Source organism: Daphnia pulicaria, chromosome 7, assembly GCF_021234035.1.
Source record: "Daphnia pulicaria isolate SC F1-1A chromosome 7, SC_F0-13Bv2, whole genome shotgun sequence".
Taxonomy (NCBI): domain Eukaryota; kingdom Metazoa; phylum Arthropoda; class Branchiopoda; order Diplostraca; family Daphniidae; genus Daphnia; species Daphnia pulicaria.
In genome coordinates this window covers 6,547,155-6,561,082 of record NC_060919.1, presented here as the reverse complement: position 1 = coordinate 6,561,082, position 13,928 = coordinate 6,547,155, and the positions used below count along the sequence as shown (strand labels likewise).

At 45.5% G+C, this 13,928-nt stretch overlaps 1 protein-coding gene across 1 annotated transcript; it reads right to left on the bottom strand.

Moving 5' to 3' along the window:
- Positions 1 to 422: 422 nt before the first annotated feature.
- LOC124349283 (alpha-1B adrenergic receptor-like) lies at positions 423 to 11,411 on the bottom strand. The gene is made up of 3 exons (XM_046799760.1): positions 10,802 to 11,411; positions 2,848 to 3,048; positions 423 to 2,732 (listed from the first exon to the last, which is right to left on the bottom strand). The coding sequence occupies exons 2-3, from the start codon at positions 2,994 to 2,996 to the stop codon at positions 1,145 to 1,147; spliced, it is 1,737 nt and encodes a 578-aa protein (XP_046655716.1). The 5' UTR covers positions 2,997 to 3,048; positions 10,802 to 11,411; the 3' UTR covers positions 423 to 1,144.
- Positions 11,412 to 13,928: the final 2,517 nt, after the last annotated feature.

The following is a 13,928-nucleotide window of genomic DNA, read 5'->3' as shown; positions in this document are numbered from 1 at the left end:
GTCCCCGTTTACCTTCTCGTTCAGCGCTGATTTTTGTTTAGATTTTTCTCTTTTTTTTTAAAAAAAAATTTCGTACATAACCAGTCGAACGGGACTAGTTTTTTTTTGTTGATTATATAAATTATTTGAGTTTCTCGCTTGTGATGTCTGTCAAATGACAAACCGAAAAATGTTTCGGTCGTTTTGAAATGAAAAGAAAAAAAAAATATGACAAGCCGATAAAAAGTTAATCGTACATTATATATTTTATTTATATTTACAATATTCACAGAGATTTCAATTAATTTTGGAAAAAAACAAAAAAAATGGAGAGTCAATTAGCGTCTGGGCATGAGTGTCAAAAATACGACGAAAAAACGTTTTTGAGTGTTGTGTTTTTTTGAGAAATTTAATATTTTTTTTTTGTTTGTTTTTGAAAAATGTTTTTTTAAATTTTATTTGTTTAATTTTTCGGCAGCCTCCATCATGTCGTCTATTTGGTTTGCGAGAGTATTACTAAATGATTAGCGGGGAGAAAAAAAAAGCGGGCGCGATCGGTGTGTTGTTTCAATATCTACAAAATGATCAGACAAATTATTTTATGTACATCAGCAACACGCGAACAAACACGAGCGAAAAACATGGAAAAGGTAATGAAGTCAAGGGAACGAATCGGGCAGGGCGGGTTTTTTTTTCAAAAATTTCCATCTTGTCACGACGACGTGTGTAGGTATAGTAATACTTATTGTCTTTTGGTTTCAAACAATATTGGATATACAAAGCGTTCGAAAAGTGTACACACAAGCATGTGTAGTACAGGGGTGGGGTCAAATATAAAACACACAACGAAATAACCGCATCGTGTCATCGTGTCAAAAGTGTTAGAATCTAAAATGAAAATGAACGAATGATTGCGCTCCTCGTAGTATGCAAATTGAAAGACTTGATCATCGGACTCGCGAGAGCTGCAACCTTGACACGTCCATCACGCTCGCTGCTGTCCCTCAATTTTTTATAATTTTTTTTAAACTGCTGGACAGTCACAAATTGAATGAAATGAAACGAGTTTGATTTGAATATTATTATTGTCGGTGGATGCAATGATGAGAGTTATGAATATTATAAGCGTCGTAATAATTGTCTTGATTGAATTCAATTTGGTTATTTACAGACTGACGTCGCTTTCGGCGCTGCTGGTGCTGTTGGAACTGGTGGCGCTGGAGAAAGAGGAGCGCGAAATGTCGACCGTGACGGCCATCAACTCGGACGTGACTCCGGCCGCCACGGACGGGCAGCCGGCACTGCCGCCGGACGCGTGAACACTGGACAGCTGACTGGTCGCCGATGGCTTCTGCCACAAGCGGCTCATTTTGACCAGGAAGTGGCGCATCAGCTCGGGACGGGTCGAGTGTTGCGGCTGGTCGGCGCCCGTCGAAGAAGAAGACGGGGCCGTCGCCGGCTCCTCGGCCGTCGAAGAGAACCGCGAATTGCACGTCGACAGAGCCGCCTGGACTTCTTCCGGCGAAAGGGCGTCCGTTCCGCGGACCTGCTTGCGCAGCAGCTGACGACGCGGACTGAGCGAGCGCAGCGACTTGGCCCGGCGCTTGTGGCTGGCCGAGAGCTCCCGGTGTCGGTGGGATCCCTTGCGGGACTTGGGCGGCAGGCCGAAGAGTCGGCGGACTTCGCGCTGGATGCGCCTGGATCGATAGGCGTAGAGAAAGGGCGAGGCCAGCGAATTGATCAAAACGCTGACGAGCGTCAAGTGGTAGGCGTAGGACGGCAAACGGTGGCTCCAACCGGCCCAGCCGTGCAGGGCCAGCAGAACGTGGTAGGGCATCCAGCAGCAGACGACCAGGACCAGGACGAAAACGGAGACCCTGGCCGCCCTGGACTCTTCGCGGTAGAGGAAGAGCGAGGCGTTGGAGATGCGGTAGCGCAAATTGTGGACGATCTGGCTGGACGTGGAGCGCAGCGACGGAGTGCGCGACGGCAACGGCAAGTTGTCGGAGCATCCGGTCAGCTGGCACGAAGAGGACGGCATCATCTGCGAGACCTGGGCCAGCGAATTGGACGAGCCGTGGCCCAGGCAGTGGACGACCAGCTCGCTGGCGCTGTGCGTCAAACTGGTCCGTCGCGTCCGCTGGCTGTTGCGGTGGGCCGCGCTGTAGATCCTCAAGTACATCCAGGTCAGCAGGGCCAGCGGCACCACGTAGCACAGCACCGAGCTGGACACGAACAGCATCGTCCAAACCTCTTCCGAGTAGCTCTGGAACCAGACGGGCGAGAGGGTTTCGTTGGACGATGGTGGCGGCGGGGCTACTGTGCTGGTCAAGTTGAGCTGATCGTCGTCGCTGGTGGCCGACAGACTGGCCAGGGCGAAGAGCTGGTCGCCCCGGTTGGAGCAGCCCTTCCAAAAGTGTTTGCCGGCCGAGTCCGGCAGACTGAAAGCCGACATGGCCACGGCCAGGATCCACTGGCCGGCCAGGAGTAGACATGCTTTGGTTTTAGTCACCCGTCGGTGGTAGTGGAGCGGGGCCATGACGGCGCAGTACTGGTCAACGGCAATGACCAGAGCGGCGCTGATGGAACCCGTCGTCACCAGGGTCGTGACGGCCTGGCCGGCCACGCAAACGGCGTAATCCACCGTCGAGTGTGTGTAGGAGAGATGGACATCGATGAGGCTGTCCATGAGGATGAGCGGCAGCAAGACGGTCGTCGCCACCAGGTTGAACGACAGCAACGACATGACGAACCTGTTGGCGCCAAAAAATTCAAAATTCAAACGGTCAAAATCCAAATGTTTGATGAAAAGAGACGGCATGGTGGAAAATTTTATGTTTCAAGAATAAACAGCCAATTAATTCGGACCTGTTTGATAAGGTGCGGAGTGCCGGACGCCGGTAGAAGATGACGATGACCAGAACGTTGGCGACGGTGGCGAATAGAAAGAGGAGGGCGAGGAGAACGTGAATGACGATGCCGGCCGCGGCCGAGATCACCGATCCTTCCACGTCCATTTCTGTCTTGACGGTGCTGTTGGCCGCGCTTCAGGTCAGCACCGTTTAATTCCTTTAATTCCAACCGAAAAAAAAAATGAAATAAAATACAAAAATTAGAGTTGACGACAGTCACAAATTTTCAGTCGCGCGCGCATCTATTTAGCATATAAATCCCGAAACCGCAAACTATAAAAGGATGGGAACAAAAAGAAAAAATACTACGCCAGTCGTTCCGACATCGTTATGACTGGCGAAATGGACAATAACATGTCGCGGGCGCTAGACGATCCATTTTCGTCGGCGCGCAACGCAAAAATGATGTGACAGAATTCAAAAAATATAATAGACGACGCGCGCGCTTGCATCAAACAACAGCAGCGCAGATTCAAGTTTGTGTTGATGCGCGCGCTGGCAGTTTATTATTTTCTATTTTTATTTTTTTTTTTACAGCGCGTCTGGAAATTTGAGATGCTTCGCTAAAGTCGCAGCATTTGATTTTGAATAATGGTCAGCCGCTTATATGTTGGCCAGCGCGCAGATCTCAGCGCAGATTTCGTTATTAAATTTTCTTGTTGTTTTGCAGTCGGGGAGATTGATAAGATGACCATATGAAAAGTTGACAAAAGTCAAATGGGCTGGTGTCAATCGGCACCATTTTCGTTTCCCTTTTCGTTTGTTTTGTTTCATTGCCATTGAGATTCGTCATTTCGCCTTTGAGTTGATCAAATCTAAAGGGCTAGTGTGCTCTGTCTAAAAACTCGTTTGCCACTCTCTGAAACGAGAAATTGCCAACTGATTTTGTCAGAAAGGAACGTGGAAATGCGCGAGTGAAGGGGGGAGACACACAACAACATCAGCCGGCCCAAAACACAGAGTGCAGCACCGGGGTGAGGCAACCATCACGACAAGTCCTTGCTGCCCGTTTTCCCATATTCAGAGAGAGAGAGAGAGAGAGATGCCGGGGCTGACGTCAATTCCCTCCCAACCGGGCGGGCGCAAGTCGCTATTTTCGTTCCATGACACACGGTCCCCCCCGCGCCACTAGCGTCATTTCGTTCACCGGAAAAAAATATAACGTCACTTTTGATTTGCGTCGAGGGCAAAGAAGAAGAAGAAAATTAGCCAACATTTTCGGTGTGAGAAAAAAGAAAGACGTTCAAAACCTATAATCTTCCCCCAAGTTGTTGCGCTCACAAATAATGTGTCCTGATGGTTATAGCTAGAGAGAAAGTGGGGACTGAACGAGGAAGTTATAAGAAGTTTTCAAGCATCCAGCACTGCCGGGTCTTTTTCGCATGCAAGTCCCGCGGCAAATGAGAGTTTCGCCCACGCCAAACGTCATCATCATCCAGCCAACTCTCTGAGCTGTGGGAGTTGCGTGTTTTATTTTTATTATTTGAAAAAAAAAGGCGCTGGGCGCGCATAACACTATGAGGTTTCGTTGATCGTCTCTCTCTCTATACTATTTGGTTATTGTGGCTCTTTTGGCAAAAGGTAGTTATACAACCTTGACTCTTGGCTGGGGATGTGGTGGTGGGCTTGCAAACAACTTGTTGAGCATGCTCACGCACGCACAATTCAAATATACAACCACACCTGCCGTACTATATTGAGGAGAAGAAAAACGTTTCTTTCTTTCCAGTTAAATATCTTATAAAGTAGCTGCTGGACTCGACAGTTTCTAGAAAAGAGGAAGTTGAGAGAGACAATTTTGGAAAGGAAAAGAACTTTTCTGTTTTGTATTATACAGCTGTTGGCCAGGAGAATAACCGACAAAGCCAATAGAAGCTCAAACTATGGCCATAATCTATTCGCTAAAACAACTTGGATTGCGCATATGTTTGAGCGCATGTTAATGGCCGGTTACTTCCATAGAGTATATGAACAATTCCCCGTTCATTATTATTATCCTCTTTTTGTTTTAAGATTTATTTTATGTACAACAGGGACAAAAAGTTCAAATGCATTAGCTCTTATATAAATCCATTGAGAAATTCGCTGGTTCTTTTCTCTCTTCTTTTTCAAAATTCTGGTATGCAAATCGATTGCGATCCGTCATGAGCGATGGTCTAAGCCAAAGGCATGAAGCAGCAACAATGCCAAAGCATTGATGACTTTCATTGATGTCCGGAGAGAGAACTATACACAACTATATAGCATATTCCACCTGGCGTAATATTCAGCAACGTGTGTTACGACGAGATGGTTGCGAGTAGTTCGATCAAACTCGCTGGAAATCTTACCGCATCAGAGTCATTGACGGATCGCCACATGTCGCATAATGTTGTACACACACAGGACGAAAAAACAGCTGGACAAAAGAGCCGGAATTTTTTGTTAACCAAAGATTTTAAAATAAAAAAAAAACTGGCCAAACAACAAAACACTGCTATAACCGAGAGTAAAAATATATAAGTAATGGTCTTCTTCGCGGTGATCGGGAGAATAGAAAAAAAGGGCCCCTTTTTGCACGGCCTCGCACGCACAAACGCCGGCAAAACTCTTTCTGCTTTGCCGCGCTCTCATCATCCGCACTCGAAGCTCAAACAAAAAACAGTCGGGATGTGTGTAAGGTGGAAACGCTCGTAAATGTCAACTCCTTTCAGACCGTGTAAGGCTTCGCCAAGGATTGGCACGGCAGAAAAACCTTTTCCTGTGCGCTAGCTGCAACTGCCCGGCGAAAAGGCCAACCTTGAAAGTTGTTGGCGGTTTTTTCGAGTCTTTTCCTGGCCGTTTTCGATTATTTTTTTAACAGGAATCGGAGCGCGCGGTTCGTTTGAAATAGAAACAAAATTCTTTTCCGCATTGATGATTTCTAAGGATTATTTTGAAGTTTCTCTCTTTTTTCTTTTGTTATCCGATTTTTTAAATGGAATCTCGTCGTCGCGCTGTCAGTCGAGCAAAGTTGTGACATGCCGCACGTGACGGATGGCCCCGATCTTTTTCGACACGAAAAAGTTTGACAGGAAAATTCGGTTGGCAAAAGGAGAATGAATGAATGGAGCGAAATATCCGCGTAGCTATTATTTGAGAACCGGGATCTCTATTAGAAATTGTGTGCTGGACTCGATTCGCTCTATGCTATATAATAGTAGATCACTTTTGTCTAGCTGTGCGTCCTTCCGGCCGGGCGGCGGCCGATAATACGCGCGCCGACGGATACCCCAGTTTCGTACCAACAATAAATATACAACTGTACACCCAATGCTGCTGCAGTGATGGGAATGTGATGCTCGCCCGCCATGCAGTACTATTGGGATGCCGCCAAGAGCGAGAGGGGGGGGGGGGCGACCTACAAAAGCTTAAAGGGAAGTAAGTCACTGTTTCTGGTCGTCGTCGTCATCATCATCTTTTCTTTTTCTTTCTCCTTTTTGTATTGTCTTTTTTCAGTTTTTTTGGTCGGTTGGTTTCATCGGGGCCCGCATCACGTTTTGGCTTTCAATCAAATGGGCGGACGACGAGATGGAATCAACCAAACGATGGAGAAAAAAGAAGAAAGAAGAAGTGAGTGAGCAGCGAAAAAACCGGGGGGATCGAATGACGAGAGGCTTCATGTTCGGTACCATATCACACAAGGTTCATCTTTCACCTTCACATCTTTATAGGCAACGGCGTCCGTTTCTCAGCTGCTGCTGATGGGTCTGCGGCAGCATATCATTCAGCCGATTCGGCAGAAACAATATCGTCGATCCTGATCTCAACCAGCAGCCCACAGGAGGAAGTCCCGAACGTGTGGCAGACAGCGTTTCTCTCTTCTAAGCTTGTCCAAATCATTTGCACAAGGTATTGGACCCGCCGAGTTATCAGTTCGCAATCCTCTTCCCCTGAGTCATTCTCTCTCTCTCTCTCCTCATTGAGGCAATCAGTTCAAGGCGATTTCCAGCCGAATATCCTGATGGCTTTTCTTCCATTCTCTTTGTCGTCGTCTCTTCACTTGTTGTTATTGTTATGTTTTTCCCATTTTAATTTACAGAGGATCTCATCCTTATTCTTCCTGGCCCAGTCTAGACGGAGAGCTAATAGGAAACACCTTCTTTTATATCGCCGGCAAAGTCCAGCAGCAGCAGCAGCTCTCTCTCTCTCCGAATGTGCGCCTTGTTTTTTCCTTGATGAAGGAATAAGGCAAAACCGTTTTGATAATCAACTTTTTTTTTTATTTCTGGCGGAGGCTCATCCAAAATCTTTTATTTCCTTTTCTTTCTCTCTCTTCTTTGATGTACAACACAACCCAAAAAAATAAGTTGCCTTTGCCTTATTCCAGAAACTCATCTTTCTCGCTGGGCTCTTTTTTGGCGTCCGAGATTTGTTTTAAAACCGGACCACCCGCAACCACCAAAACGCGTGTGTGTGTGTATGTATATATATAGGCTCGTTTCATTTCTCTTTTTCTCTCTCTCCGCAGCTTCCATAGCACACAAACAGCTTGAAAAAAACCTACATATTATTTTGCCCACCTAGTTAGGCCTTTTCCTAGAGAAATCGTCGTCGTCCGTTGAAATGAAGGAGCCTCCCTCTTTTCCATGTCAAGGCTCCTGCTGGAACGAGCAGCAACCCGCAGCAGCCAAGAGTCAAGGCGAAAAGCTGTTTTTGTCATGACTCCCCTTGGCTCTCACAATATCGTCATTGAACTACGACCCTTCAAAAATATCTTCTTCTCCATCGGCCAGCAGCAGCTGGAAATAAATATTTGATTTTGGCCAGCATCAGCTTTCTAAGCTACAACACCTGACAACATTTTAGACGTAATCAATTTCAGCTGAGGGACAGTCTTCCTAGAATGCACAACGAATTTTCTATAAATTCAATTAAATGCAATTTCTTATACTAGACGGTCATTAGATTCTGCAGGACTCTGCACGGAGTGAAAGAGAAGTTGAGGGAGAGTTCGTGATTGACACACAGGGGCTGTGCCGGTCTGATGGGTGCAGCAGCAGCTTGGCGTAATGTGTGCATAGAACTCTGGTTGTGCTGTGTTACGATAGTATAGGCACGATATGTAGCTATACCCACAACGGGAGAGAGAAAGAAAAGAAGCTTCGACCGACAGGTGATGGATTGAATGATGGATGACATTATCACGCCGGGGCGAGGAAGTGCTATGGACGGACGGTTCACGCGCGGGCTCACGTATATACTACGGACCTATACGCTCCCCCCTGCCATCTGTTTTCGGCCTTTGATGGATGGACGGAGCAAAAATGCAAAAGTCCCATGGACGCACATTTTTTTTACTTTTTCTCTTGTTGGACTCGGCATAGGGAAATCTTGAAAGTGTTCCGCATGTGTTTTATCGTTTCTTTTCACGACACGGCGGTCCCCCCCCCCTTCTTCTCCCGCCCCCCTTTTAATGTTTCTAACAGGTTCCAGCAGAGTTCACGCTCGATTGCAAGGTCTTTGCACAGTTTATATTTTCTTATTATTTCTTTTAAAATTCTTTGCCATTTCCTTTTAACGACGAAATAGGGAAATTCTTTTTGGAAAAAATAATGTCCGGATTTTGTTTGCACGTATTTATTCCAGCGTGTGGTCGATACAGATGGTCGCTGCTGGTCAGCGATGACCATTTGGGTTTGAACTTGCGGTGAGCAATCCGTCTCTCTTCCCATCAGGGTGTTGTTGCATCAGTCGGTCGAAAAAAGGGTCCCGGTTCCCCCCCCCCCCCCCATCGGTTTCAAAGTCACCGGCCGACGGATTTTGTTGCGTCGGTTGGAAAATTTCGCCGAATTCGTATACAACAACAACAACAACAACGCAAGACGCAGCTAGGAAACTTGACATCGCAACATTAGTAATTTAAAAGCGTTTTAGAAACTATACTATACACTGGCTGGCTGGCTGGCCACACAGAACACACATATGGGAATGACCTAACAGCCATCAACAACCGTTGCGCAACCGAAAAATTCTCCCGCGGACTATTAGAGAGATAAAAAAAAAACCGTGTGCGCACAAAAACACCTAATGCTCTTTCTTTCTTGTGTGTGTGTGTGTGTGTTGCCTGTACGTACATACACAAGTTCCTTCTTTTTCTTTTCTTTCTCTCATCTATCATTTCGACTTATACAACGTCATCTACTTGAAAACGTGCAAGGGAACTAAGAGAATTTGAGCGCGGCACACACGGAGATTACCATCACACACACGTTTGGGCTTTGGCGTTATACGGCGGGTATTTTTTTCGCTATTTGGCTTTTTTTTGCTTTTCGGGATGGGCGTGGTGCACGTTCGTTTATACTAATTGCCTCTAGTCCTCCCTACCTTTCAGGCATGATGATCATTTTGCCGTATCATCAAACGTTTATATTCGCACACACACAAGTTCTTTCTTTTCTTTTTCTTCCTGTCACTTCTTATCTCATTTCTCCAGTGGATGAGCGAATGAAAATCACGCACTAAAGAGTTTAAATTTAATTTCAATTGTCTACTGCAGATCTGTACTATGGGGAAACAGCTGCAATCGTCGTCGGGTGGGAATCTTTTCCGCTTATTTAGACTAACCCTTGTGTTATTTGGCTGTCCATTGGCAATCGGAGCCCAATGTCTATAAGTCGAAAAGAGACTGATGAAAAGCAACTGGAAACGAGTCGTCACGTCAACCAATCGGACAAGGTCATCAAATTCGTTTTCTCAAATCAAACCGGAGTTCTCGTCCCTCGTCGTATGTTATAAACAAAACCAGACGACGATCTACAAGTATAAATAAAAAAATCAAGTAAACACATTTCATCTACGTATTTATTATGCAATATATTAGCTGTAATAAGCTATACTGACTGGGAAATAAATAATAACTATCTCGTTTGTCTCTAGCCAAGATTATAAGGTGAAATATTCGACCAAATTGAACATTGAAAACGTTTGATTCACAAGCGTAAATGATTTTAACCGAAAAATGTTGCCGAAAATAGATTTAGAGATCGATGAATATTCTTTGAATGGCGCAACGAATGGCGCAAAGGATCAGACCATGTCTAAAGCATTGCAGCTCACAATAGCTAAAAGAGATTTCTGACTTCATCGGCTTTGATCTTTGCTGTATAGGACCTTATTAATAGATTAAGAATTCTTCTTCGCACATTGAATACAAACATGTATAAAGGATGACTCGATCTCTGCGCCGAGAGTTTCTGATAGAAGACAAATTCTTAGAAACGCAAATGGCGACAGCAGCAGCGGCTTATTTAGACACAGAGAGAAAAGGTCATGACGCAGTTTTCGTTTTGTCCCAATACAAAATAAAAAAAAACTTGGTTTGAAAATATGCTGTGTGGTAAATAGCTGATGCGGCAATGACCCTTTTATTACTAAGACTCTATTCGGCAAAAAAAGTTTGGTTTTTGATTTTTTTGTTTGGCGATCCAGCGCAGCCGCCGCTCGTTCGACCGCTTGCTGGCTATTTTGTTTTCTTTTTTGTTGTTGTTGTTCTATTCTATTGGCCACCGCCGCCGTGTGTATTGCGACCGAGAGAGCGTCGTCCTTCAATCAAAAAATGCTGAAACATTTTCCCCTTCTCGATGGGAGAGACACGAGACGTGACTCGAGTACCATTTTCGTACACGTTCAATATCAGCAGTCGACCGTGTTGCGGCCGACTATATTTGCGGCGCCCCGACTAGGCTGCTCTACATCAGATGCTGTTTCAAACGGATGCCATCAGAGATATGTGTGAAGCACTTTTCTATATCTAAAACAAACGCAGTACACCAAACGGCCAATTTCGGTTGCCTATCGAGTCTCCTTTTGTTGCTGTTTCGCTCTGACTTTACCCACATCAATGACGGTTGGGAATTTGTATACAACTTATTATAAAATGTGGAACTTACCCGAATGTCCAGTTTTTGGAGGTTCGAGATCCAGAGAGCGAAGCGATTTGGATTTTGTGTTTGTTTGATTCAAGTTCCCAGAATTATTGGAACAATAGAATTGAGAAGAAAATCAAAGTCTCTGCTGCGGTGGTGAGTGTGTGTATATAATAGACGAGCTGGAAATGAAACAATCGATCAACTCCTGCGAGTACTTTTTGACCGGAACGGATAGCAAACACGAGCTCTATTCCCGTTTTCACAATCTGGTCGGTCCATGGTATATTCACTTTTTGGTACGACACACTTTGCTGCTTCTGCTGCTCCTGGCTGGTTGGTTGGTGGTTTTCTTCGTCGATGGTCTTCTTCCAGTCAAAGGAAAAATCAATTCGTCGCCTTTTTCTCCCCCACAAGACGGGCCAGAAAAATAACCCAAACGAGAACAATCTGAATTCGATCGATAAGAAACTAATATAAAGACTGAATTCTTCTCTTTCGTCAAAATCACACTGACTGGGAATTAGACTTTGAAACTTTTGAGTAGAGTAGAGGATTAACGGAGTTGCTGGGAATTGGACAGCCGAGTGGAGACTAAACTGGCAACTGGCAGTGGACCAGGTATTTGAGAAGTCTCAGCAGAGACTTGCACAGCACAGCACCGTGAGAGAAGGAGAGAGGGGCCGGCCCTGCTGGACCGCCTGAGGCTCCCCCTCCCTTCTCTCTCTCTCTCTCTCTCTTTCTCTCGTCTTTCCTCATGTTTCCTCCGCCCTCTTTTCCCCCAGATGTTTCCTTCGCTTATTTCTCCCTTATCTTCTTCTTCTTCTTCTTTCTTTATTCTTCTTCTTCTTCTTCTTCTTCTTCTGGTTCTTTCCAGCAACTGCTTCTTTGTGTATGTACATGTCCATTCTGGCAAGTTCTTGAAGAAGAACCGAATTATTTCGTGTGTACTTTTTCTCTTCCGCCCCTCTTCTCCCTTTTCCCCCCCACACTTATATTCTTCAGTTCTTCTTTGTTTTCTTGTCCTCAAACCCAGTCACCCCGGCCGTCTGTCCGTTAGGTCCCCGATTGTATATGTTTGCCCAGCACTGCTCTTCTTGTATTATTGATTCAAGTTTGTTTTTGGCCGGAAAGAGAGAAGAAGGAGGAAGAAAAAACGTGAGTGCGCCCGCCCACGCGGGAGTACGAGAGTATATCCCATCAGCTGGCCAGGAAAAAGTCTGCTGAGGGTTGCACGCCGCCGCTAGCATATAGATCCAGCCAGCCAGCCAGCCAGCCAGAGAGATGACTGGAACGGCTTGGCGAGACACGCCGACGCCGCCATAGTGATCGATAAACCACACGGTCTCTCTCTCTACACTGTATACTCTAGGGGGAATATCATTGAGTGTGCAAGTATGGGAGGACGAATGGGGGTTGCTGGACTTCTTCTCCGTCCGTCCTGTTTGTCCTCCACCCCAACAGCAGCAGCAACTCTTCTTTGTGTTCCAGTTAGAAAAAATGTCTATTAATACGAGTAAAGTTGGGGTTGCCAGATGGGTGTAAAAATATCCGTCCGTTTTCGCCCGTCCGTCCGTCGTTATGTGGTCACGCAGCAGCCGAGCCAATATACGGATATGTCTGCAACAAAGAGACGGAAGACGAAATATTTTTCGAAAATGTTATTTTTCAAAACCAGCCGGAACTTGCGATAGATAGACTATAGCCTCAAGTGTTGCGCGCCACTGTTGTATAGACCCGCCAAATTTGAAAATAGCGGAAAACGGCCGAATAAAAACGATCCGATCCGTCCTTCATCTAGTCATGAAAATGAAAATAAAAAAAAGGACGACCGGATTGGCGGAATGTTGAGTAGTGATTCATGTGACTTGCATTTGCGCGCAGATTGCTTAATGAGGTGAGAGTCTAGAGAGCGGCGGCGGTGCTGCGGGACGAGAGAAGGGGCCGCGCGGCGACGGCCAGTCCGTCTCACGTTTCCCCGAGGTTTCAAACGGCAGCACGCAGAGTCGCATCGCACTACACCGCATGCACCGTAGAAGGTCTTTCCGTTCTTGATTTTGCCGCATCATTTTGTTTTTTAAAATTTGATTTGGCTTCTGCTTGTGTTCCGTTTTGTTTTGAGCGAATTGAAAACGCCACCGCCGCCCGCCTTGAATCGACCGTTTATTACGTGAGCGGCTAGCGCATATTATTGACGACATATCAGTCGACGGCGAATAGTTTGGTTGCGGTATTTCGACGCTGTTTGACATCCAACTCTCTTTTTTTCTTTTCTTTATTTCTCTCTCTCTGTGCTGCTGCTCCCGCATCGTTCACTCATGACCATCCTGGCTCAGTCTCTTCTCTTTCTTAGCCTTGCCCTGAATTACATTCGCCCAACCGAAAGTATACAACTACAACAGCAGAAAATAAAGAAACAAAACAAAATAAAAAAGGGGGGAATAATATCTATATCACTTGGATTATATATATATACGTATATATATATGCGCTGCTATGGCATATGTCAGAGATAGACGGAATTTTGATTGTTGTCGTTGGCTTTTTCTTTTCTTTCTTGATTAGCCTTCGTGATTTATCATTTTATATGAATATGACAGTTTTGGAATTTTTTTTGGGGCATTTTCTTTTGCTGTGTGTCGCCATATGTCCCTCGTTCTTTCTCTTCTGTTTTTGTACTTTTTCAATTATTGGCAGTTTGTGGGCTGCCAAGTATTTGGCGATCAGGTTCGACCGGATCGTATATTAGATATTCATACATTTTTTGGGGATTGACCTTTTCTATCACCTGTTGTTTTTATAAATCGTAGAGAAATCGTCTCGGTTGACTTTGATTTTGCTTGCGCGATTGACCGAATTATTGGAGCGAATCAAAATCCCACTGCTGCTGTATTCCCCCCCCCCCTTCTCTCTCTCCTCGTCCTCCATCCCCCCCCCCCACCGTCCAGCAATCTCCCGCGTCTTCAATTTCGTACACACATTTTGATTTTAAGAGATAGAAAATGCGCAATTGGCGCGAGCCAAAGGTTCCAGCGGAAGCCGACTTTGTTTTTTGTGATGCGTGTGCTGTGCTGAGATCCTGCTGGGTGGTTTTGTATACACCCTTTGATCCCGCGACAGACGAGAAAACATGTTTACAATCTTAAATTTT